The 27,440-nt window shown below is 36.0% G+C and overlaps 1 protein-coding gene across 2 annotated transcripts in view; it reads right to left on the bottom strand.

Annotated features, from left to right (window-relative positions):
- ZNF654 (zinc finger protein 654) overlaps positions 1–27,440 on the bottom strand; it is a 91,337-nt gene that overhangs the window by 42,284 nt on the left and 21,613 nt on the right. For both annotated transcript variants that reach the window (XM_069578844.1, XM_069578833.1), the window contains exon 2: positions 20,390–20,535. In XM_069578844.1, coding sequence (XP_069434945.1) covers positions 20,390–20,535 — 146 coding nt within the window. The remainder of the gene's footprint in view (positions 1–20,389; positions 20,536–27,440) is intronic.

Raw genomic sequence — 27,440 nt, 5'->3', positions numbered from 1 at the left:
TAATGATTACTCTATACCTACCTAATCACAGTATTTATAAAACGCCAAAGAACAATGTATAAACAACCAAAAAAAAATAGACTAGTTAAAAGACATGGGAAATTAAAGGAGCAAGAAGAGTCTAAGAGGCAAATTAGTAAAGTGTATGTATGCTCAGTTCTGTCCAACTCTTTTGCGCCTCCATGGAGTATAGCCCGCCAGGCTCCTCTGTCCATAGGATTTCCCAGGCAAGGACAGTGGAATGGGTTGCCATCTCCTTCTCCAGGGGATCCAGGTATCAAACTAGCAACTCACGTTTTGTGTGCCTCCTACATTGGCAGGTGGGTTCTTTGCTGCTTGAGCCATGAGGAAAGCAGATGCTAATTCACTAATGCAAATTAGTAAACATATAATGACTAAAAAATTTGACAGCATGAAGCAATAATAATAATTTCATCTGGGCTTTTAAAAATCATAGTAAAAATATATAACATCAATAGCATTAAAACTGGAATGAGAAGTTTCAGTCTTTGTGTTCTAGTGCTCTTGAGCTGAAGGAAGATAAAAAGCATAAAAAAATATATATTTCAGTACTAAGTTCTCATAATTTATATATTTGTATACCTGAACGTAGAAAGTTGATTATAAAACTGAGTATCCATGAAAACCATGAAACAGCATGAGCAATGAAAAGCAACTAGCCAATATGAAAACATTTTGAAATATTAAAACATTTGAAAGCTTTATAATTGAACCAGCATTATATTGGCATGTTAACAAACAGCCTAATGAAATTTAATGGAAAATCAAAAAACAGGACAGTTGCACGGGAGAAGTGAATATGTGACAAAAGCAGCATCTCAAATCAGGGAAAATGTTGGCTTCATATCGGATAGCCCAGTATTAAAAGACAAAACTGCTCCACTCCAACTTCCAAACATAAGAAAAAATTCAAACTGGATCAAAAAATTAATGCAAATATCAGAAATAATCACATCCAACTTGGTTATAGAGAAATTTTTCTTAATCATGATTCAGAAGTCAGGAGCAGCATAAGAATACTGAAGATTTTCTGTCTGGCATCATACTTGTGCTGCATCATTTTGTAGTTCACATCTTCTGGGAATAAAATCTTTCAGCTTTTGCTTCCCTGAACACATCTTCATTTCTCCCTCAAGAATTAACAGTTGGAAGACTTGTTCCTGCAGTACTTTAGAGATGTCACTTGACTATGTTCTGGCTTACGTAGATTCTGAAATGTCTGCTGTGGTATTCTAAATTAGGTAATGTCTTTTTTCTCTGGTGGCCTTCAAGATTTTTTCTGTGATTTTCTGAGTTTAAATGTGACACATCTAGGTGATATAGGTGGCAGGCTGAGAGAGAGTTTAAAATTATTCTGTTTGTTGTTCTTTGTTCTGAGATTTTTAGATCTATGGTTTAATGTCTTTCAGTATATTTGAAAAAATTCATGGCTACTGTCTTGTATTTCTTCTGCCTCATTTTGCTTCTCTTTCTGGGATTCTAACAAACTTATGCTATACAGGTTCATATTTTCTTAAAGTTCTTAGACCCTCTGTTCTATTTTCTTTTTTTCTGCTTGTCATTTAGTTTAGGTAATTTCTTTTGACCTACACTTGAGTTCATTTATTCTTTCCTTAACTGTATTGTGCCAACTCTATGATGAGCCCATCAGAGGCATTCTTCATCTGTTACTGTATTTTTTATTTTCAGCATTTCCATTTGAATCTTTCTTAAAGTGTCCTAGCTCTCTGTTGAAATTCTCAATATATTTCAACCATGTTATCCACTTTTACCACTAGATCTTTATATGTGAATTTGTTTCTACAACCTGCTTTGTCCCTTGATAGTGCATTATTTTTTCTTTTTCTTTTTCATGTGTCCATAATTCTTGGCTGAAAGCTAGACTTCATGATTATGAAAGTAAAGACAGATACTAATAAAACTGGTGCCTGGAAAATGACATGCCTTTTCTTCTGCTAGCCTTTATTGTGGGGCATTTAAATAAATCTAGTCATGAGTTAAGTGGGCTTGTGTTATTGCTATCATGTGGGTTGTTGCTATCATGACCTTCAGTGCACCACTGGCTTCAAATTCCTCCGCTGTCATATTGTGTTGAAGGTGGAGCCTGGGTTGTCAGATAATATATTAGGCTTTCTGAGCCACATTAAGGTCTCCCTCCCATTTTTTTTTCCTCCCCCCTTCCCCATCCCCACTGCCACCAACGTCACTTTTTTTTTTAATACCACTGCTTAAAAATATAGTATGTCTAGCTTGGGAGCCATATTAAAAAAGAAAACAGAAAGAGCTATGGACAGCATTTGACCCCATGGGCCACAGTCTGCCAACTCCTGAGGTAAAGAATAATCATGTTAAACAGAGAAACAGAACACATAAGACCCAACTGAAACTTTTATAAATAAAAAAATACAATGTCTGAGATGGAAAATACATTTTATGGGATTAATGTCAGATTGGACTGCAGAAGACAGTGTCAAAACACACACAAAGACTGAAAAAAATGAAAAGAACAGTCAGTAATATGTGAGTCAACTGTGGATTTCCTTCAAGTGGTGTCCTTCAAGAAAACATAATGGTCATTTCTAAAAAAATTCTCAAAGGAATTTTACAAATTTGGGAAAAAAGTACAAACCCAAACCTCCAAGAAGCTTAAGAGTAAGAAATGTGAGAGAAACTACTGTGTAAAATTACAATCAAATCTCTTAAAACCAGTAATAAACTTCAAAAGATCAAAAGACACCAATAAGAAAATGAAAAGGTAAGCCACAGTATAGGGAAAAGTATTTACAAATCACATATCTGATAAAGAATGTATAACTAGTATAAAGAACCCTTAAAACTCAATAAAGTAAATAATCCAATTTAAAAATGGGCAAAAGATTAGAATAGACATTTTACTAAAGAAGACAGGCACCGAAGAAAAGTACATGAAAAGATTTACCATCAACAGCACTGAGGAAATCCACCAAAACTGAGATACCATTATGCAACTACTAGAATAGCTATCATGGAAAAGATAAATAGTAAGTTTGTCAGTGAACATGTGGAGACACTGAAACCCTTATAGATAGTGGGTTAGAATTTTAAAGATACAGTCACTTTAGAAAGAGTTTGGCAGTTCTATGTTAAACATAAAGACTCTGTCTGCAATGCAGAAGACCTGGGTTCGATTCTTGAGGTGGTAAGATATCCTGGAGAAGGGAATGGCAACCCACTCCAGTATTCCTGCCTGAGAATTCCACAGACACAGGAGCCCACCAGGCTCCTCTTGCATGGAGCCGCAAAGAACTGGACGACTGAGTGACTAACACTATTACGAAAGTAAAAGTCGCTCAGTTGTGTCCGACTCTTTGCAACCCCATCGACTATACAGCCAGTGGAATTCTTTAGGCCAGAATACTGGAGTGGGTAGCCTTTCCCTTCTCCAGAGGATCTTCCCAACCCAGGGATCAAACCCAGGTCTTCCACATTGCAGGTGGATTCTTTACCAGCTGAGCCACAAGGGAAGCCCAAGAATACTGGACTGGGTAGCCTATCCCTTCTCTAGGGGATCTTCCTGACCCAGGAATAGAACCGGGGTCACCTGCATTGCAGGCAGATTCTTTATCAACTGAGCTATCAAGGAAGCCTACAACACTATCATAGGATATTGCAATTCCATCCCTAAATATCTAGTCAAAGAAAATAAAAACATTTGTCCACTTGTACACAAATGTTCATAGCCAAAAAACTGCAAACAGTCCAAATATCCATCAGTTACTAGATTTACAAATTGTACTGGATCTATAAAATGGATTACTATCCAGCACAAAAATGAATGAGCTACTGATGTGCTAAAACATGAACTTCAAAAACATTATTCTAAATGAAAGCACTCATATGTAAAAGCCTGCATGTTGTGATATATTATTTACATGGAATGTCTAGGTATAGCAGCTATTAATATTAAGATAGAAAACAGATGTTCCTTGGGCTGGGGAGAGACTAAGGATTGTTTGAAAGTATGCAAGAGGGATATTTTAGGGGTGGAGAATCGTAGTAATACTGGATTGTAGTAATGGCTGCAAAGCTTTATAAATTTACTGTAAATCATTTGCTGTTGTTGTTTAGTCATTAAATCATATCTTACTCTTTTGTGACCCCATGGACTATAGCCTGCCAGGCTCCTCTGTCCATAGGATTTCCCAGATAAGAATACTGACGTAGGTTGCCATTTCCTTCTCCAGGGGATCTTCCCTACCCAGGGATCGATTAATAATACTTAAACTGCAAGAACTTATTGGAAATTATGCCTCAATAAAGGTATAAAAGAGATAACCAGCAGTGGGTAAGAAGTGTAGCGGTAGAGATAAAAGAAGGCTAATGATATATTCATAATTATTAAAGCTGGTGATGGGCAGTTCATTATACTATTCCTTTTAATTCTGTGTAAGTTTGAATTGTCATAATCTTAAAAATTAATAAAATGCCGCATTAACAGAGAGGTAGGGAAACAGGTCCCATCTTATATTGCTGGCAATATTGTATATTGGTTCAACTTAAACAGAGGAAATTTGGCACTATCAAAATGATAAACCTAACATTCTCTGATCCAGCAATTCTACTCCCAGGATACCTGTACAATATGTAAAAATCCCTGAAGTCAGATATTTCAGATTCAGGTCCAGATCACCACAATAAGGCAAATATTGCAATAAAGCAAGACACAAAATTTATTTTTTTGGTTTTCCAGTGCATATAAAATTTATGTTTACACTATACTATGTAGTCCATTAAGTGTGCAACAATATTATCCATAAAACTGCATATACCTTAATTTAAAAATATGGCTAAAAAGTGCTAACCATCATGTGAGTCTTCAGTGAGCTGTACCAGTAACATCAAAGATCACTGATTACAGATGATAATAACAAATATAATAATAATAAAAAAGTGTGAAACACTGTGAGAATTACCAAAATAAGACAAAGACATGAAATGAGCAAATTCTGTTGAGCACTAACAGAACTGCTCAATGCAAGGTTGCCAGAAACCTTCAATTTGTAAAATAGTTACCTATGAATCAAATAAAGCAAAATGCAACAAAACAAAATATAGCTGTATATATTCCTAGGGCCATTCATACATGGCAATTAATTAAGGGGTTGTTGATAAAGGGTTCTTGATAGCAATGCTGCTGCTGCTGCTGCTAAGTCACTTCAGTTGTGTCCGACTCTGCGCGACCCCACAGATGGCAGCCCACCAGGCTCTGCTGTCCCTGAGAGTCTCCAGGCAAAAACACTGGAGTGGGTTGCCATTTCCTTCTCCAGTGCATGAAAGTGAAAAGTGAAAGTGAAGTCACTCGGTCATGTCCAACTCTTCGCAACCCCATGGACGGCAGCCTACCAGGCTCCTCCGTCCATGGGATTTTCCAGGCAAGAGTACTGGAGTGGGGTGCCATTGCCTTCTCTGCTTGATAGCAATAGACTGGAACAAAATCTAAACACTCATTAACAGAGTGCCAGTTAGTTAAAACTTTTACATATCCAAAACATTTAAATACTCTACAGTCAATTTAATGACCGATGATAGTCCTCTGTAACGGGAAAAGATATCCAAATGAAGAAAGGGTGCATACTATAGCACCTTTTAGCATTTTTGTAAAATGGAGGAAAAGCAAACGTGATTTTTTTTTTGTATATGCATAAAATATCTTTGGAAGGAAACCCAAGAAAATGATTACATTGATTGCCTATGGAAATGGAAACTTGAGGACGTTTCTACTGTAAACAAAATTGAAGGATATAAATTGAACAATATCTCTTTGTGTGTTCACCATACCTCTTGAATTTTGAACCACAAACATGTATTATACCACCTACTCAAAACTTAAAAAATTATACAAAGAAAATCTTAAAAACAGCTCCCCCAAAGGGTACATTATATACAGGGAAACAAAAATAAGGATGCCAGACTTTTCATCAGAAAAAAAAAAAAAAAGAATCACACAAGCCAGAAAACAATGGACAGACACCTTTTAAAGTACTAAGGTAAAAAATCCTGTCAACCAAATATAAAATCAGTAGAAATACCTTTCAGAAACAGAGGTCTTTCATCTCCGTGACAATCAGCACACCACACCACAGTATCATATCTGTCTGAATGCTGACAACATTGTGAGGAACCTACAGGATGAAAGCTTCACCCAGGGAAGCTTTATAAAGGGTAAGAGGAGTTTGCCGCTAGAGAAGAAAAGAGAATCTCCCCCTTTCTTGGTGTTTGAGGAGTCAGCTTGGGGTCCAGCAAACCCCACCCTGCCCCCAGTTCAAGTGATGGTCCTCTCTGCTCCAGTCTTCTCCACCCTTCTTGGATAAATGAAGGCTGACTCATTTTCAGAGGAATGACTTTCCTCCTCACTGTGCTGGCCGGAGGTGTTGGAACAGCATGTTATTTTTCAGTGACTTCCTACAGTGGAGGTTCCTCCTTCAAGGTTGGGAGGCAATAACCACCATCCCAGGACTTCTCAATACATTTTTATTACCTAAACTGAGGAGGGTAGAAACCCCAGACATCTCTGTCAAGTTATGCAGAAGGCAACTGCTTAATGATTAGGTTTGACCAAGGAGGCAGTGGTAGAAAATTGAAGGAGGAAGGGACCAGTAAGAGGTCTTTCCCTGCTGCTCTTCTTCTGGGTCCTAGTTAGAAGTAATTATATCTCTTCCAAGGTCTCCCCTCACAAAGGTCAATACATCTTCCCCTCATCAACCATCTCCAGCCCCTGAGTTCTAGCATTCCATCTTTGTTCCTCTGTCCTTCTATTTCCAGGGAAACGGCAACTTAACTACTAGCTGCTAAGTCTAGGTTCCTCTTCTCCGTGGTCTGTTCTCTCAGATCTCCCAACAACTATGAAACTGGTTCTATAAATTAAATTAAATTCCCTCTACTGAATTATCTAGCATGATTTACATTTCCCTAATTAGATCTTAATTTAAATAACCTATAAATCTTACCTGTAACTTATAAATTTATCTTCACCTACTAAACCTATCTTTGGAGAATGAAATGGCAACCCACTCCAGTATTCTTGCCTGAGAAATCCCACGGACAGAGGAATCCGGCAGGCTACAGACCATGGGATTGCAATAGAGTAGGACACGACTGAGCGACTAAACAACAATATAAACCTATCTTAATCAAAAAGAAGACAGGAGACAAAAATAAATTTACTTGTGATTATTCCCTATATCACCAGCAGGAAATTATATTGCATCCCCCCAGTTCCAAAATTAGAATGGAAAACTTTTTCAAAAGTCAATGGCTTAAGAAAAATATAACCAATAGGATACAGCCAAGATAAGTGACAAATTTATTTTCATGAAATATTTTTAAAATATGAGTGTGTCTTAGTACTTTCATTCTGGATACAGCTAACATTATATTAGTTTCAGGTATATAATGTGATAATTCAATACATGCATATATTGCAAAACGATCACAACAGTCTAGCTTAACATCCGTCACCACATATAGATAGCCACAGTGTTTTTCCCTATGGTAAGAACTTGTAAGATCCACTCTCTTAGCATCTTACAAATTTATAATGAAATATTAGTCACCAAGATATACATACATCCAATAACATGTTTATAACTGGAGTTTGTATAACCTCTTAACCATCTTCACCCATTTGGCCTACCCTCAACCCCCATCTATGGCAACCACTAAATCTGTTCTCTGAGTTCAGTTTTGTTTTAGATTCCACAACACAAATCATTATGGTGTTTGTCTGACTTATCTAACTTAGCATAATACCCTCAAAGTCTATACATATTGTCACAAATGGCAAAACTGCATTCTTTTTTATGGCTGATGAGTTAGTGTTTATAGACATATGAATACACATATACATACAAATCACATCTCTTTATCCTTTTCTGTACTGATGGACATTTAGGTTGCTTTCATATCTTGGCTACTGCAAATAATACAGCCATGAACATAGGGGTGGTGATATTTTTTGAACTAATAGTTTTGTTTCTTTCATATTAATACCCAGAAATTGAATTGCTATACCATATGGTAGTTTTTTAACTTTTTGAGGAGCTTCCATAGCAGTGCTTTCCATAGTGGTGGTACCAATTTACATTCCCCAAAACAGTGCACAATAATTCCCTTTTCTCCACATCCTTGCAATGCTTATTACTTCTTGTCTTTTTGATAATAGCCACTCTAACAAATGTGAGGTGATATCTCATTGTGGTTTTGATTTGCATTTCCCTGCTGATGAGTGATGTTGAACACATTTTCATATACCTGCTGGCCATCTTCATGTCTTCTTTGTGAAACTATCTATTCTTATCTGCCCATTTTTTAAAATCTGGTTTTTCTTTTTTGCTGTTGAGTTATATGCATTCTTTACACTTTTATATTCTGCATAACAACCCCTTCTCAGACATATAATTTTCAAATATTTTCTCTCATTCAATAAAGTTGCTTTTCATTTTATTGATGGTTACCTTTGCTGTGCAGGAACTTTTTAGTTTCATAGAGTCCTACAGGTTGATTTTTCCTTTTGTTTCATTTGCTTTTGGTGTCAAGTTAAAAAAATAATATCACTAAGAACAACATCAAAAAACTTACCACTTGTGTTTTCTTCTGGGAGTTTGATAGTTTCAGGTCTTTCATTTGATTCATTAATCCACTGTTAGTTGATTTTTGTGTATGGTCCAGTTTTATTCTTTTGCATTTTGCTGTCCAGTTTTCCCAAAACCATTTACTAAAGAGACTCTCCAATCCCCACTGTATGTTCTGGGCTCCTGTGTTATAAATTAATTGACTATATATGTGTTGGTTAATTCTGAGCTCTCTATCCTGTTCGATGACCTATATGTCTGCTTTTATGTCTGTACCATACTGTTTCGATTACTATAATTTTGTAACATACAGTTGACCCTTGAACAATCCTTGAACTGCACAGGTCCACTTATACCTGGATTTTTCTCCCCTAAATACATACTATAGTACTACACAATCTTTGGTTGGTTGAAATCCGTGGATGTGGATTTCAAATACAAGGGCTGATGGTAAAGTTACTTTTCACTACACAGTGGATGGGAGAGTTGGTGCCCCTAACTTCCACATTGTTCAAGGGTCAACTGTAATTTGAAATTAGGAAGTATGATGCCTTCAGCTTTTTCCTTCTCAAGTCGCCTTGCCTATTTAGGGTCTTTTGTGGTTCCATACAAATTTTAGGAATGGTTAGTTCTATTTCTGTCAAAATTTTAATGTACTATTGCAACAATTAATGTATAGTTGCTAATATTTGATTGAGGATTTATACATGTTTTCACTGGACATTGGTCTGTAATTTTCTTTCATGATATCCTTGTCTGGTTTTGATACTAAGGTAATGTTGGTCTCATAAAATGAGTCTGGAAGTATCCCGTTCTCTTCTATTTTTGGGTGAGTTTGAGAAAGATTTGTATTAATTGTTTGAATATTTGGAAGAGCTTCCCAGTAAGACTGTCTGGTCCTGAGTTTTTGTTTGTTGAGAGGTTCTGAATTACTGATTCAATCTTACTATAACTGTACTGTTCAGATTTTCTATTTCTTCATGATTCACTCTTAGTAGGCACTATGTTTATAGGAATTTATCAATTTCTTCAGTTTTTCAATTTATTGGGGTATAATTCTTCATAGTACATACAGGCCTCCTTATCCATAGGTACAACACACACAACACATCCATGGATTCAGTCTACCACATATGGAAAATACTGGAAGGGAAGGGAAATTCCAGAAGGTTCCAAAAAGCAAAACTTGAATTTGCTGAACACTAGCAACCCACTCCAGTGTTCTTGTCTGGAAGAATCCCAGGGATGGTGAAGCCTGGTGGGCTGCTGTTTATGGGGTCACACAGAGTCAGACATGACTGAAGTGACTTAGCAGCAGCAGCAGTGATTTACATAGTTTTTACTCTGTATTTACAGTGATCTACATAGCATTTACACTGTACTATATATTATAAATAATCTAGAGATGATTGCAGATACCATGTTATTTTATATAAAGGACTTGAGCATCTGTGGATTTTGGTATATCTGGGGAAATCCTGGAATACGCAGTGAGACAACTGTAGTCTCCGATGATCCTTTTCATTTCTGTGGAATTGGCTATAACAACTCCTCTTGTTTCTGACTTTGAGTCCTCTCTCTTTTTTTCTTGGTGAGTCTAGTTGAAAGTTTGTTAATTTTATCTTCTCCAAGACCCAGCTCTTAGTTTCATCCATCTTTTTAGTTTCTATTTCATTTAGTTCCACTCATCTTTAGTTACATGTTCCCTTCTACTGACTTCCCTGGTGGCTCAGATGATAAAGCATCTGCCTACAATGTAGGAGACGTGGGTTCGATCCCTTTGTCAGGAAGATCCTCTGGAGAAGGAAATGCCAACTCACTCCAGTACTCTTCCCTGGAAAATCCCATGGACAGAGGAGCCTGGTAGACTATAGTCTATGGGGTCACAAAGAGTTGGACACGACTGAGCGATTTCACATTCATTCATTCCCTTCTACTGACTTTGGGCTTCATTTGTTGTTCTTGTTCTGATTCCTAGGAATATAAAGTGAGGCAACACTGTTTGAGATCTTTTTTTTTCTTTGATGTAAATATTTATTGCTATGAACTTTCCCCTGAGAACTCCTGCCATATACCATAAGTTTTGATATGCTGTATTTCCATTTTCACTTTTCTCAGTACTTTTAAATTTTCTTTGATTTGTTCTTTGACTGTCAGTAGCATGTTGTTTAATCTCCATATATCTGTGAATTTTCCAATTTTCTTCTTGTAATTGATTTCCACCTTCATATCATTGTAGTTAGAAAAGATATGATTTGATATGATTTCATTTTTCTAAATGTTTTAAGACTTGTTTTACGGACTAACATATGATCTATCTATCCTATGCATTTAAGAAGAATGTGTATTCTGTTGCTTTTAGATAGAATATTCTGTATGTCTGTTAAGTATATCTGGTCTAAAGTGTCATTCAAAGCCAATGCTACCTTATTGATTTTGTCTGGATGATCCACCGATTAATTAAAGTCCTTTACTATTGTATCGCTTGCCTATTTCTCCCTTTAGATCTATTAATATGTGCTTTATGCATCTGGGTGCACCTGAGGGAGTTTACAATTTCTGTATAAGGACAATGAGCAAAATTTTGTCAAATTTTCAAAAACCAAAGATGTATTTCTTATTTGTTTTTTGTTTTTTTTTCTGACTTCATTCCACAGTGAAAGCCAACAGTATAATGATATAGTCTAGTTCTGTCAACCAAAGCTACTATGGGAAGGAAATCAAAAGAATTATCAAGCTTTCCTTCCTTTAGTTAGAAAAATATAAATACCATTTTTAAAACTACACACATTCATCCTTCTAGATTTTAATAGGTACTACAGGTGAGAATAGAGGATGTCATCTGATCACTTCACCTCTGCCAAAACAAATATACCAGTTAATAATCCCTATATCTTTTTGCCTTTAAGATGACTACAGTCTCAACAGCTTCACTCCAAAATTAACAAAAGGAGTAATAAAAACCAAAATTACAAGGAAAAAAGATACCAGTCCACATATACCACCAAATGAAATGCTGAACATTTAAACATGGTCAATGTAAGTAAATGCATATAGGTTTGTCTAATTTGACTTTAAACATGACAAATCCTGAAAGCAAAATATTCTAATGTAATAGCAAAGAAAAAACAATGTTGAGAGAATTTAATAAGGGAATTTAATTAAGACCCCCAGTGAGCTCAAAAGGGATTTCTTCCTTAGAGAAAATGAAGCAATAGAAGGCTAGACAATCTTCATTTCTCTATAAAATAAATAAAGTTCACCTGCCACAAATGATTAGTAAAGATAATGAATACAAAATTGGAGAGGGTTCAAAATAGTTGGAAAGTCAAGAAGTAATAGAAGTGTTACATGTTGTAGAGAAAGGATATACTGACTGAGGCCTACAAAACTAACAGCTTTAACAGAGCCTTTGTTGTTATTTAGTCACTCAGTCGTGTCCAATTCTTTGTGACCCAATGGACTGTAGCCCACCAGGCTCCTCTGTCCATGGGATTCTCCAGGCAAGAATACTGGATTCGGTTGCCATTCCCTTCCCCATTTGTGGGGCCTACCATCACACCCCACCACCCCCCGCAAAAAAAAAAAAAAAAAAAGTCCTTTAGAATTAGCCTTTCTTCCTTTGATTTCTAGGCTATCCCTTAAATTAGTTGAAACCTGGCCTTAAGTCATAAATACAACCAAATAAAACATGGTTTAACACAGTAGAGACTGAAGTTAGGCTCAAAGCCTATGTTTGAAGTGTGGTACAATACAGCAACATAATCAGAAATGGTCTCTGATCTCTCATTATATGTGTGGCCCATGACAGTCTAGCCACTCTTATTAAGAGGCAGGGTATACCCACTTAGTTCCATGAAAAAGAAGGCCCTTTGATCTTCTCTCCCTATGTAAATTGGCATATATACTTTTTATTTTTTTATTTTTTAAAGGCATATATACTTTTCATGTTTGCTGGTTTATATACTAAATGCTGCTAGCTGAACTAGTTCTTGCCTCCAGTAGATCATGTGGGTCCTTTTAGACCTAATGGCTGCCAAGCAAATTATTACTTCCATTACTGAACCCTGCCTAGAATGCTGAAATTATGAACATTTACTTTCTGCCCAGATAAAAGAGGCTAGAAAGGCAGCATTAAAGTTTGCTTTTATATAAAACTGATAAAGTTTACATTGTCTGAAGGCCCACTTAGTTAAAGGTGTTTGGCTTTGTTCTACTTGGAAAACTTAGAAACCAATATTTAACTGATCTAAAACAAGAAAACGATAGGAAAAAATAAACAGAATTTAATTAGCTTAGATGTGCAAAAATCCCTGAACTTCTCAGGTCTCAGTTTTCTTATCTATAACAAGGAATTAATTTGAGGTCCTTTTTACTGCCAACACACATGTACACACACAGTAAAATTTTCATTTCTTTAGAAAATACAGCTTACAAGGAAAGTCAACCCAGATAAAAATTATAATTAGTCCATTTAAGAAAATTCCCTACATGACTATTCATTTCTGTAGAATGTAAAAAAAAAAAACCACAACACTCTGGTAAGAATCCAAAAAACAGAATCCAGTTTCTTCTCTGTAAAGAATATCTTAGAAAAATTATAGATTTTAGAATCTCCCAGCCTATAGAAGGTATATCTTCACATATGTATTAATTTACAAGGTGTGTATTGGTTTTTATGAAAGTGAACACATATAGACTGGGACAATACTACCAGAGAATATAGTGACTTTAACATATTATATATAATATATATTAGCATAAGACATGTTATAGATACTACTACTTTAGCTTGCCTGTACATTTTTTAAGTGAATAAAACTAGGAAAATACATGATATATATCTTAGTAAGAATTCTACAAACAAATATGAGTTATAGTGAAATACATTAATATCCTGACATCCTGGCAAAGCACCCTGAACATTCTGTTTGCCATTCCTGGAAGTTTCTTTTGCTCTTTTATTTATTTTACTCCCATCATTCCTTTAAAATTTAGCTAAAGTATTAGTTCACCAAGCATATTTTCCCTGACCTCCAAGACCAAGTCAGGTCCCCTGTTATATTCTCTCACTATACCATGTAATTGTTTTATACTTATGCTACTGGAGTTGCTTATGTAGTAAGTCTGTAAGATCTTTAAAACTAGACTTCATCTCTTATTTTCTATTTTATCTCTTAGAATGAAGCACAGAGATTTACAGAAGGAATGAATGAATAACTATAGAATAATTGTTGGAATAGTTTTCTGGCTCAAATATTTCAATAAAATAGAACACTGTTACAGACTCACTATTCTTTTAATGGTACCACCATGTGGTTATTTGTCCATTTTTTTTTTCTGGTATTAAAAATACAATTATCTTTTCTGCTAAAGTAAATTCAAATAATGCAGAAAGTTTCCCCTATATGAAACATTACTATTTAACACACCACTAAGATAATTTACTTTCTTTTGCCTAGCACTGTCCATCTTAGATAAGATTTACTTTTGCTTAATACATTATTCTTTTCATGTGTAGTAAAAAAAAAAAAAGCTAGCAAGGAATAAAAGTCAACAAATGAGTTTAAAAATCTGTTTAAGTACTTTTGAAAACTTTAAAAGCATTTTCACATTACAATAAAAATATGAAATATTATATAGATGAAAGTGAAGTAATCCAAATTGGGAGAAATAATACAAATAAACACTGAATCAAAAATAGTACTTCTTGTTTAAAATTAATCTGTTTCTTTCAGTATTTATTTTTTTCTCTTCAGAAATCAGCAGAGAATAATTGAAAATGTTTTGGTAGCTTTCAAAGTATCATATAAAAATATTTTTTGAAATGACATCCATTATTTTTGTCTACCTACCTAGCCAGCTCTCTATCTCACTACCTCATTCACTTCTTGAATAAACTCCTTACCTTCCAATAAGTCAATGGTCCTTACGTGGTAGCCAATGTAGCATCCTCCTTTCCCCTTTTCCCCCTGGCTATGGGGTGTATTTACTATCAGACAGGCAAAACTCTTATCACACTCTCCTCAACACAGTGATTACTTCAAGCAACAGGCAAATAACCTCAGCCAGGCCTGAGTTCCCAAAATGTTTTGGGAAACAGAAGTGGGAGCAGAGGGTTTCTTTTCTTTTGGTTAAAAGTAACTTAATCCCAGAATTGTCAGAAGCCCAAGAGAATGAAGCCAAAAAAGGAGTGATGGAAAGTGACCAATTCTAGATATTTTATTCTCTGAATTCAGAAAATCCTGAAACTAGTTCTAGTCCTTGCTTTTCCATGGTTTAGTCATCTAATAAATTGCTCCACACCATTCTTATTTTGTTTAAACTAGCCTGGGTAAAGATTTGTCAATTATAGTCAAGAAGTCCTAATATTTCCCTAATAGTTTGTGGGGTCGCTACGAGTCAGACATGACTGAGCGACTTCACTTTCGCTTTTCACTTTCATGCACTGGAGAAGGAAATGGCAACCCACTCCAGTGTTCTTGCCTGGAGAATCCCAGGGACAGGGGAGCCTGGTGGGCTGCCGTCTATGGGGTCGCACAGAGTTGGACACGACTGAAGCAACTTAGCAGCAGCAGGAGCAGCAGCAGCAGGGTAAAACTGACAAATACAAATTGTATATATTTAAAGCATACAAGAGTAATCATAGTTAAGCCAGTTAATATATCCATCACTTCACATAGCTCCTATGACTTTAAATACACATAAACTTTTAAAGAAGCATAATATACATGCTCTCTTTAAAATTTATATGTATATATCATATACATAAATCAAAAAACCATAAAGTTTATATATATGAAGTCTACACATCTTCGAGATTTAAAAATTCTAAGTGTACAGAAACACTTCAACCCTGTCTCTTACTGCCGATGCTCCAGAATTAACAACTTCAGCACTTTTAATAGTTACTGACAATAAGCTTTGCTAGTATTTCTTGATTTACCAATTTTAACTATTATCTCTTTTTTTAAAATTTTTTTATTTTTTAAATTTTAAAATCTTTAATTCTTAATGCATTCCCAAACATGAACCCCTCTCCCACCTCCCTCCCCATAACATCTCTCTGGGTCATCCCCATGCACCAGCCCCAAGCATGCTGCACCCTGCGTCAGACACAGAGTGGCGATTCGATTCTTACATGATAGTATACATGTTAGAATGCCATTCTCCCAAATCATCCCACCCTCTCCCTCTGAGTCCAAAAGTCCGTTATACACATCTGTGTCTTTTTTCCTGTCTTGCATACAGGGTCGTCATTGCCATCTTCCTAAATTCCATATATACGTGTTAGTATACTGTATTGGTGTTTTTCTTTCTGGCTTACTTCACTCTGTATAATCGGCTCCAGTTTCATCCATCTCATCAGCAGTGGAATTGCTGGGTCATAAGGTAGTTCTATTTGCAATTTTTTAAGGAATCTCCACACTGTTTTTCATAGTGGCTGTACTAGTTTGCATTCCCACCAACAGTGTAGGAGGGTTCCCTTTTCTCCACACCCTCTCCAGCATTTATTGATTGCAGATTTTTGGATCGCAGCCATTCTGACTGGTGTGAAGTGGTACCTCATTGTGGTTTTGATTTGCATTTCTCTAATAATGAGTGATGTTGAGCATCTTTTCATGTGTTTGTTAGCCATCCGTATGTCTTCTTTGGAGAAATGTCTATTTAGTTCTTTGGCCCATTTTTTGATTGGGTCGTTTATTTTTCTGGAGTTGAGCTGCATAAGTTGCTTGTATATTTTTGAGATTAGTTGTTTGTCAGTTGCTTCATTTGCTATTATTTTCTCCCATCCAGAAGGCTGTCTTTTCACCTTGCTTATATTTTCCTTTGTTGTGCAGAAGCTTTTAATTTTAATTACATCCCATTTGTTTATTTTTGCTTTTATTTCCAGCATTCTGGGAGGTGGATCATAGAGGATCCTGCTGTGATTTATGTCTGAGAGTGTTATGCCTATGTTCTCCTCTAGGAGTTTTATAGTTTCTGATCTTACATGGAAAACCCTAAAGACTCCACCAGAAAATTACTAGAGCTAATCAATGAATATAGTAAAGTTGCAGGATATAAAATCAACACACAGAAATCCCTTGCATTCCTATACACGAATAATGAAAAAGTAGAAAAAGAAATTAAGGAAACAATTCCATTCACCATTGCAACAAAAAGAATAAAATACTTAGGAATATATCTACCTAAAGAAACTAAAGACCTATATATAGAAAACTATAAAACACTGATGAAAGAAATCAAAGAGGACACTAATAGATGGAGAAATATACCATGTTCATGGATCAGAAGAATCAATATAGTGAAAATGAGTATACTACCCAAAGCAATTTACAAATTCAATGCAATCCCTATCAAGCTACCAGCCACATTTTTCACAGAACTAGAACAAATAATTTCAAGATTTGTATGGAAATACAAAAAACCTCGAATAGCCAAAGCAATCTTGAGAAAGAAGAATGGAACTGGAGGAATCAACTTGCCTGACTTCAGGCTCTACTACAAAGCCACAGTCATCAAGACAGTATGGTACTGGCACAAAGATAGACATATAGATCAATGGAACAAAATAGAAAGCCCAGAGATAAATCCACACACATATGGACACCTTATCTTTGACAAAGGAGGCAAGAATATACAACGGAGTAAAGACAATCTCTTTAACAAGTGGTGCTGGGAAAACTGGTCAACCACTTGTAAAAGAATGAAACTAGATCACTTTCTAACACCGCACACAAAAATAAACTCAAAATGGATCAACTATTATCTCTTAAATTTTTGCTATGATAAAAAAGAATTTAACTCCTCACATAACCAATTTCATCCTCCCAACAGTTATTCATTATTATTCCTCTATTATTTATCTTTGTAACTTTACTTATACTTTTATTTATGGTTTCCTGTACTCCTGAAACTCCATTTTGTAAAATACAAAATAAAGGAAGGTATTAGTGCTCTTGTCCTTCATTTTCAACTCACAATTTCCACTAAATAGTCTTACACTGAAAGGCTAATAATTCTCCTCTGTTCTGTAACTATAACTATTTGTGCTTTTATAAGCTTAAAGTCAATAAGCATCGTGTGTGTGTATGTGTGTGTGTACGTGTGCACTAAGTCACTTCAGTCATATCTCTTTGTGACCCTAAGGACCATTACCCGCCAGGCTCCTCTATCCATGGCATTCTCCAGGCAAGAACACTGGAGTGGGTTACCATGCCATTCTCCAGGGGATCTTCCTAACTCAGGGATTGAACCCATGCCTGTTACGTCTCCTGCATTGGCAGGTGGGTTCCTTCCCACGAGGGCCACCTGGAAAGTACCCTAAGCATCATGTATATGAAGAATATATAAATAATATTTATATAAATAACATTCAGTGCATATTTAAGTAAGTGAGTTATCACTCTGTATCCTTTTCCTATTCAGATTATTTTTAATTTTCCTGGAGTATCTAATTGCTTTTTTATTTCCTTTACCTTGTCTGCTTATATTATTACCTTAAATGGTTCCAAAATCTCAAGGTTAGTTTCAAATCTCTTACTGAATACTTCGCTCTTGAAGTGACCTATCTGTAAGAACTACTATTCGGCAGTGACCCTGGAACTTTTCTCCTCTCTATCTTAAGTAAAAAATACTGTTTTCTAGATCCACTGTCATATGATCTTTTTATATTACAACCCATTTTTCTGGAGCACATTCTCTAATAACTTCTTAAGAAAGAAAATGTGGACAAATCAATCTCTCAGGTCCTACATGCCTGGAAATGCTGTTTCTACTCTCATACTATACTGAACAGTTTGGATGAGTATAAAATTCTACACTGAAAATAAGTCCTCATTAAAACTGTAGAGACACTGAATTATTTTCTACTACCCACTGTTGGTTGTATGAAAATTGATACCAATCTTATATTCGTTTCTTTTTAGGTGACCTAGTTTTTTCTCTCTAGAAGGTATTCAAATCTGTTTTTTCATTCTTGGTATTTTTAAGTTGCAAAATGATGTATTTATCTGAGTATTTTTTTCTAGTCAATGTACTAAGCAGTTCTCGGGCTCTTTCAGTCTGGAAGTTTAAACTTGTTTCTGGGAAATTATTTTATTGTATCTCTGAAAATTTCCTCCAACATATATTCTGTAAATTCTCTTTCTGGAACTCCAACTAGTTAAATAATGAACCTCCTACATGAGGTCACTGCATCAGTTTTTTTCTGACACATTCCTTCATTTTGGTTTTGTTTTACATTCTGGATTATTCAACTTTCCAACTCCCTAGAGAATTCTAAATTTTAACCATCATATTTTCTTAATTTCCACAAACTTATTTTTGGTATCTCATTATTCCTTTCACACAGCATGATACATTGCTGTTTTAACGTCCTACAAATCTCAACTCTCTCTGAAAAGGCAAATTATAGATTTTATATTTCCCTTCTCATTTTTTGGTTTTCAACATTAACAGTATTTCTCCCAGAATTTTTTAAGTTTGTTTTCATTGTGTTTTTTCCATGATGAAGTCATCCCTCAAATGTCTGAAAATTTTTGAATATCCATTAATATCTAAGGATTAATTGGGAACCCTATGAGCATGTTTAGAGTTTGGTGATAAGCTTTTTCTTTGGGGTAATTAAATGATGAGGTAGCTGTCTCAAAGAAAAACCTTTAAATGCCAGAATACAAAGGTCACTGCTCCAAAGTCATTTAATTTCTTTAGAGAAAAAAAGAAAGTATCAATGCTGTTTCCCCACCTGACAGGCCCTGAGGTCTGGTGAGTAACCTGAATGGAAAAACTGCAATTATTTCCTTTATCTGTATTCTCCCTAAGTATCTCATTCCCTACTCTCTATTTCATGCCTTGCATGTTCAAAGTCTATACCTCCCTAGGATTCCAAGGGGGAGGCATGACAGATAGTCTTCCTCCCATCTTACAAGGCTAGAATAATTTTGTTTTATAAGCTACCTATAAGTTTCAAAAAATGTTTTACAAATAATAAAGTATACACATACATAAAAGTAAATATACAAAACAACAAGAGTTGCACAAAATAATACTTTTTCTGTGAGACACACTCTGATATTTTCTGTTGTATTTTGCAGTGCTGATAAATGAATTCACAACCCACTAATGTGATATGAGTCTAATTTAAGGAACCAAAAATAATTTAAAAAATTAAGTGGTGACTTGCTCTGCCATGTTTCAAAGACCACTCTATTTTCTTTCCCAAACAAAACTGCTGAAATCTTTTCATTCACTGATGACTCTTCTCTATTTTCTTTTCACTGTATTTCCCTCTACTTCTTTACTACTTTAGTAGGATCTAGGAAGGCAAAAAGGATAAATACCAAGTGCTCAATTTGTGATCTTTAACTCAAAGTCCTTTACAAGTGTTTTTAAAAACCAAAGTTTCCTAACCTCTTTCTGACCTGATTTAAGTTCCCTCTGCTAACTATGATGGCCTCAACTGCTCCTGGGACTTACAATTAAAGTTTGCCAAGAGACTCTGGGGAATTAAAAAGGAAAGGTAAGTGCTAATAGTAAATCTAAAAATCTTTACAACTATTCCATTTAACTCTAAAGCTAAAAGTAAAATTATGGCTAAATGTTCAAAATTAAATCTAAACCCTTACATGAAGAAATGGAAATTTCTTTTTGAGGGAAGACTTTAAGAAAGGTTCTGTCTGCAAAAAAAAAAAAAAAATCAAAAACCAATTCTTAGATCAAAAAAAATACTTTGATGAGAAGTAAAGAGTACTTACAAAGCAAGGCTACTCAAAACATATTGTACGTGCTCACATTCATCTGGGAATGATGCACTGGCAGATGTAAAACAGCAAAGTGCCGTCTGAAGAACCTGAAGCTGTGGCAAAGGGACCTGCCATCTTCCAGCATAATCTTCAACCACCTGATAAGGAAGCAATCCAAAAAGTACATTATTAGAGAAAATGTTAAATTTGGATAAAACCTACCATATAAAACATTAGTTCAGCATGAACACAAATGATTTAGGAGGGGAAAAAGGTTCTTCATTGTTTGTTGTTGTTTAGTTGCTAAGTTATGTCCACTCTTTTGTGACTCCATAGACTGTAACCCACCAGGCTCCTATGTCCATGGGATTTCCCAAGCAAGAATACTGGAGTGGGTTGCCACCTCCCTCTCCAGGGGATCTTCGAACCCACATCTCCTGCATTGGCAGGTGGATTCTTTACTGCTGAATCACCAGTGAAGCTCCTCTTTATTGTTTAGTTTCATTGTATACATCTGAAAATAAAATGAACTATTATCTGAAAATGTGGGAAAAAATTATAATATATAAAAAACCATATGGTTCAACTGCCAAATCTTTATCAAACGTTGTAATAAATGCTTTCACATCCTATATCTAGTTTTTTCCCAAAGTACAAATTATCAAATATTAACAAAGCTAGACAGCAGAAGATAGTAATAAATAAAATTAGAAATAAGCATCCATTACTATCATTATAATTTTTATAGGACTGAACTAAACATTCTGGCAACAAATGGGTATTAAAGATATAGTGGTATGATACTCTTTCATAAACTGTACCATATTATGGGGAAAAGATTACAAAATAAAATCAGTCTTGGCTCTGTTACTTAACTAGTTTTATGAATTTGAGTATGTCATCTACCTTCTTTGTGCATTAGTTTCCTCATCATAACATGAAGATAACAATGCTTATCTTGCAGATTTACTCTGAGGCTAATCTGGGAACAATTTATGAGACAACAATTTAGAACTATCAATTGCTATAAAATGTTAATTATGATCTCTCATATGCAAGACTACCGTATTCAAACTATTATATCCTAGAAATTCATCTTATAAAACCAGCTGGCAAACTATGGCATGTGGGCCAAAGTCAGCCTACCACCATCTTTGTATGACCTACAATCTAAGAACGGGCTTTACATTTTCAAATGGTTGAAAAAAAATTTGTGGTGCATGAAAATTACATGAAATTAAAATTTCAATATCCATCAAGTCTTACTGCAACATAACCAGGTTTATCCATTTACATATTATATAATCTATGGCTGCTTTCCTGCTATAACAGGTTGAGTCGTTATGATGAAACCATACGGCTAACAAAGTCTAAAATATTTAATATCTGCCCCTTTACAAAAAAGCTTGCCAACTCCTGATTTATAGCTGGTAAAACTAGAGAAGAGTAGAACAGCCAAGAACATGTAGAGCTCAAGGACTTTTCACACTCATCACTTCCTGTTACAGGTAATTTTCCATGGGTCCTTGTATTTCCAGTTTTAAAAGAGACCCAGACTGCCTTTATCCTTTCAGAGATGTTTATAGGAAACAGCCTTGAAATACAGAGATGATGTCTGTCTTCAAAGCAATGGCTCTCTCTGGAGCAAAGGTCAGGCAGATAGGCTTGCCCACTATTATAAAATATTGCTGCTGTTTGTTGCTGTTTAGTTACTAAACACTGTGTCCCACTATTCTGTGACTCTCTGGACTGTAGCCCACTAGGCTCCTCTATCCATGGGATTTAAGATTAGGAGTTCCTAAGCTTGGGTTCCTAAGCTGTGATATAAACGAGTTCAGGATTCACTTGGACCATTCACATAACCTTTGTGATACTTGAGAAGCAAAGGGAACCACCATGAACTTGAAGCTCATATTGTTTGTTGTGCTATAAAAGTAACAGAGTCTGCTATCTCTGACCCAGGAGTTTCACTTCTTTGGCCAGCATTTGTGAAAATATGGCAATCTACCTTAGATAAAATCCCTGACTTTTCAGTTCTTTGACAATTCCAAATTTTCACACCAGGTGCTAGTATGTCTCCCATGTTTCTAGGAGCATGTATAGATAAAGAAGAAAGCTACAGAAAGCTAGAGAGCATCAGCTCTATGAACTTGTATCCCCCTTCTATTATCTAGTACTTCTTAACCTGGGAATTAAAAACTACTACTAACTATGACGATCCCAAGTAGGGCAGATTTTTCCAAACCACTATGGGCAAAAAAAAAGGAGGAGGAGGAGCATGTAAATGGTGGTTTCCTGGATTTAAATCTTCTCTTCACTGAAGTGTTTGACCAACTTTATTGCCTTTTTTTGGCCCACATAAAACCTCTCTGGTGCCACATTAAAAATAGGTACCTAACAAACTCACATTTTTCTATCTTTAGTTTGCCCTAATACATTTCTACTTAGAACCTTATTCACTTCCTATTTATGGGCTGGGTTTATCTCCTTAGAAGAGAACCTTTCTACTTTTTCAGGTTCTATAATCACTGTAGCTTCCCTTATTCACCAAGATTCAGCTATTAATATCCCACCTGATCCATCTGAACCCAAAATAGTAAAACTACTTGTGTGCAGTACTTCCAATACGCTTCCCATAATACACATAAAGGAAAAGAAATTAAACTAGTTGAAATTTACAAGCAGTTGGCCTTCAGTATCTGCAGAGGTTTGGTTATAGGATCCCCCAGTTCAGTTCAGTCGCTCAGTCATGTCAGACTCTTTGCGACCCCATGGACGGCAGCATTCAAGGCTTCCCTTTCCATCAACTCGTGTTCGTCGAGTTGGTAATGCCTTCTACCCATCTCATCCTCTGTCGTCCCCTTCTCCTCCTGACTTCAATCTTTCCCAGCATCAGATCTTTTCCAATGAGTCAGCTCTTCGCATCAGGTGGCCAAAGTAATGGAGTTTCAGCTTCAGCATCAGTCCTTCCAATGAAAATTCAGGACTGATTTCATTTAGGATGGACTGGTTTGATCTCCTTGCAGTCCAAAGGACTCTCAGTCTTCTCCAATATCATAATTCAAAAGCATCAATTCTTCATCACTCAGCTTTCTTTATAGTCCAACTCTCACATCCATATAGATTACTGGAAAAACCATAGCTTTGACTAGATGGACCTTTGTCGGCTAATTAATGGCTCTGCTGTTTACAATGCTATTTAGGTTATTCATTACTTTTCTTCCAAGGAGCAAGCATCTTTTAATTTCATGGCTGCACTCACCATCTGCACTGATTTGGGAACCCAAAATTATAGTCTCTCACTGTTTCCATTGTTTCCCCATCTATTTGCCATGTAATGATGGGAACAAATGCCATGATATTAGTTTTCCAAATGTTGAGTTTTAAGCCAATTTTTTCATTCTCCTTTTTCACTTTCATGATTCCAGCTTGTGCTTCATCCAGTCCAGCATTTCTCATGAAATGACAGTGACAATATACAGCCTTGACATACTCCTTTCCCAATTTGGAACTGGTCTGTTGTTCCATGTCCAGTTCTAACTGTTGCTTCTTGATCTGCATACAGATTTCTCAGGAGGCAGGTCAGGTGGTCTGCTATTCCCATCTCTTTCAGAGTTTTCCACCGTTTGCTGTGATTCACACAGTCAAAGGTTTTGGCGTAGTCAATAAACCAGAAATAGATGTTTTCCTGGAACTCTCTTGCTTTTTTGATGATCCATCAGGTGTTGGTAATTTGATCCCTGCTTCCTCTGCCTTTTCTAAATCCAGTTTGAACATCTGGAAGTTCATGGTTCACATACTGTTGAAGCCTGGCTTGAAGAATTTTGAGCATTACTTTACTAGCGTGTGCGATGAGTGCAGTTGTGTGGTAGTTTGAACATTTTTTGGCATTGTCTTTCTTTGGGATTGGAATGAAAAATGACCTTTTCCAGTCCTGTGGTCATTGCTGAGTTTTCCAAATTTGCTGGCATACTGAGTGCAGCACTTCCACAGCATCATATGTTAGGATTTGAAATAGCTCAACTGGAATTCCATCACCTCCATTAGCTTTGTTTGCAATGATGCTTCCTAAGGTCCACTTGACTTTGCATTCCAGGATGTCTGGCTCTAGGTTAGTGATCACACCAGTGTGATTATCTGTGTCATGAAGATTGTTTTTGTATAGTTCTGTGTATTCTTGCAATCTTTTCTTAATACCTTCTGCTTCTGTTAGGTCCATATCATTTCTGTCCTTTACTGAGCTCATCTTTGCATGAAATGTTCCCTTGGTATCTTTTAATTTTCTAGAAGAGATCTCTTGTCTTTCCCATTCTATTGTTTTCCTATTTCTTCACACTAATCATTGAGGAAGGCTTTCTTATCTCTCCTTGCTAGTCTTTGGAAATCTGTATTCAAATGGGTATGTCTTTTCTCTTCTCCTTTGCCTTTTTTTACATCTTTTTTTTCCTCAGCTATTTGTAAGGCTACCTCAGATAACCGTTTTGCGTTATTGCATTTCTTTTTCTTGGGGATGATCTTGATCACTGCCTCCTGTACAGTGTAACAAACCTCCATCCATAGTTCTTCAGGCACTCTATCAGATCTAGTCCCTTGAATAGATCTTTCACTTCCACTGAATAATCATAAGGGATTTGATTTAGATCATACCTGAATGGTCTAGTGGTTTTCACCACTTTCTTCAATTTAAGTCTGAATTTGGCAATAAGGAGTTCATGATCTGAGCCACAGTCAGCTCCTGGTCTTATTTTTGCTGACTGTATAGAGCTTCTCCATCGTTGGCTGCAAAGAATATAATCAATCTGATTTCGGTATTGACTATCTGGTAATATCCATGTGTAGAGTCCTCTTGTGTTGTTGGAAGATGGTGTTTGCTATGACCAGTGCGTTCTTTTGGCAAAACTCTGTTAGCCTTTGATCTGCTTCACTTTGTACTCCAAGGCTTTGCCTATTACTCCAGGTATCTCTGACTTCCTACTTTTTCATTCAAGTCCCCTATAATGAACTGCTGTGTAGGGCCACTCAAGATGGACGGGTCATGGTGGAGAGTTCTGACAAAACATAGTCCACTGGAGAAGAGAATGGCAAATCACTTCATTATTCTTGCCTTGAAAACCCCATAAATGGTATGAAAAGGCAAAATGATAGGATACTGAAAGATGAACTCCCCAGGTCGGTAGGTGCCCAATATGCTACTGGAGATGAGTGGAGAAGTAACTCCAGAAAGAATGAAGAGATGGAACCAAAGCAAAAACAACACCCAGGTGTGGATGCGACTGGTTAGGGAAGTAAAGTCTGATACTGTAAAGAGCAATACTGCAGAGGAACCTGGAATGTTTGGTCCATGAATCAAGGCAAATTGGATGGCAAGTATGACGTCGGCATTTTAGGAATCATCCAACTAAAATGGACTGGAATGGGTGAATTTAACTCAGATGACAGGATCGCCCACCCCAAATCAAAATTTATCGATGCTCAAGTCCTTTATATAAAAGTGTATTTGCATGTCATCTCTGAAATTACTTATAATACATAATACAGTGGAAGTACTATGTAAATAATTGCAAGCACACAGCAAATTCAAGTTTTGTGTTTTGGAACTTTCTGGGTCTTTTTCCAAGTATTTTTTAATACACAGTTGGTTGAATCCACAGATGTGGAACTCACAGATATGGAGGACTGACTGAATCTTCTTACACCATTTAATGTCATGCCAGATACTAATATTGTACTATAACATTCACTATAACACTTCTTTATATTTTCCTTAAAATACATTACATTGTCTTTTTACTCTGAAATGTTTCTCGTGCACTATAACTTATTAGTAAGCACTTAACTAATGAGAGCTGATCCCGTGACATCATAATATGAAGGTACTCTACCCAGCCACTGTGCAGCGAGGAACACACCTTATTATATTTGGCATTTTCTTTGGTATTCTATCTAATAAGTAACAGTTTTTATGGTACTCTATAACGAACTGCTGTATAGAGAATTACATACTTTATTTAAGAACATTAAAATATATCATCCAAATTACTACAGACTGAAATGTGTTCCCCTAAAGTTCATGTATTGAAAGATGTCTTAACCCCGGTGTGACTGTATTTAGAAACAGGAGATTCTGGTATAGCAGCCAGGGCTGCCTAACACACAAACACAGCAGTTTAAGAACCCCTAAAATATAAGGTGATCAACTAAAATAAGATTATGTTTCTTAACTGAGTTCTCCTTTTTTTCTAACACAACAGTGAAGACTGCCAAACACTAGTTTGTCACTAAGCAAAGAATCCTGATATCTAAATCCACGTTATAATAGACTTAAGATCATTAACACAGTATCCAGAATCCAGGATGACTACTTCTATTAGCTGGCCATTCGCACCCATGTCACTCTCCTACCTGAAACCTCCCACTGTCATCAACATTATTTCAAATATTTCACAGGTGTCAACAGAGCTGTTCACTAATGTTAATTTCATTACTTGCTTACAGTGAATCCCCCACTTTTTAAATCTAACATACCATGGCCATGATCTTTATTGGTTAGTACTCCGTCATGTGATCAAGCCACATCACAATCATTCTAAGAGCTTCAAAAAATGGTTATAATACATTCCAACCTATGCACTGAATAAATCTTAATCTTCTAAATACCTAAAATAAACATTGTAACAAATATTGTTAGTCTTTTCCCCAACCCCTTCAGTATCATTAGGTTATTCATTTATAATATAGCTTATATATACACATGTATATTTATGTGTATATATTTATTTCCTAGCTCTGTCCATTGAGAGGGCCTAGGAGCAATGACACCTCAGTAGCAGTATACACACTTAGGACCCAAATCTTTGTTTCTAAACACTATTCTCCAATATCCTTGGGTTTCCTCAGGCACAAGGAACTTGGGCTGCTCAAGCCCTCCTCCAGCAGGGATGGAACAGGGAAAATATCAAGATAAGACTCGAACACTTTGTGCTGCCAGAAAGTAATGAAATGCTGAAACAGTGATGGAATATAAGAACATGGGAGCCAACCTGAAGGCGCGCCGAGCAGTTAA

The sequence above is a fragment of the Ovis canadensis genome, chromosome 1, assembly GCF_042477335.2.
Source record: "Ovis canadensis isolate MfBH-ARS-UI-01 breed Bighorn chromosome 1, ARS-UI_OviCan_v2, whole genome shotgun sequence".
Lineage (NCBI taxonomy): Eukaryota > Metazoa > Chordata > Mammalia > Artiodactyla > Bovidae > Ovis > Ovis canadensis.
The sequence above is the reverse complement of the archived record's forward strand: the minus strand, read 5'-3'. Positions and strand labels throughout refer to the sequence as shown.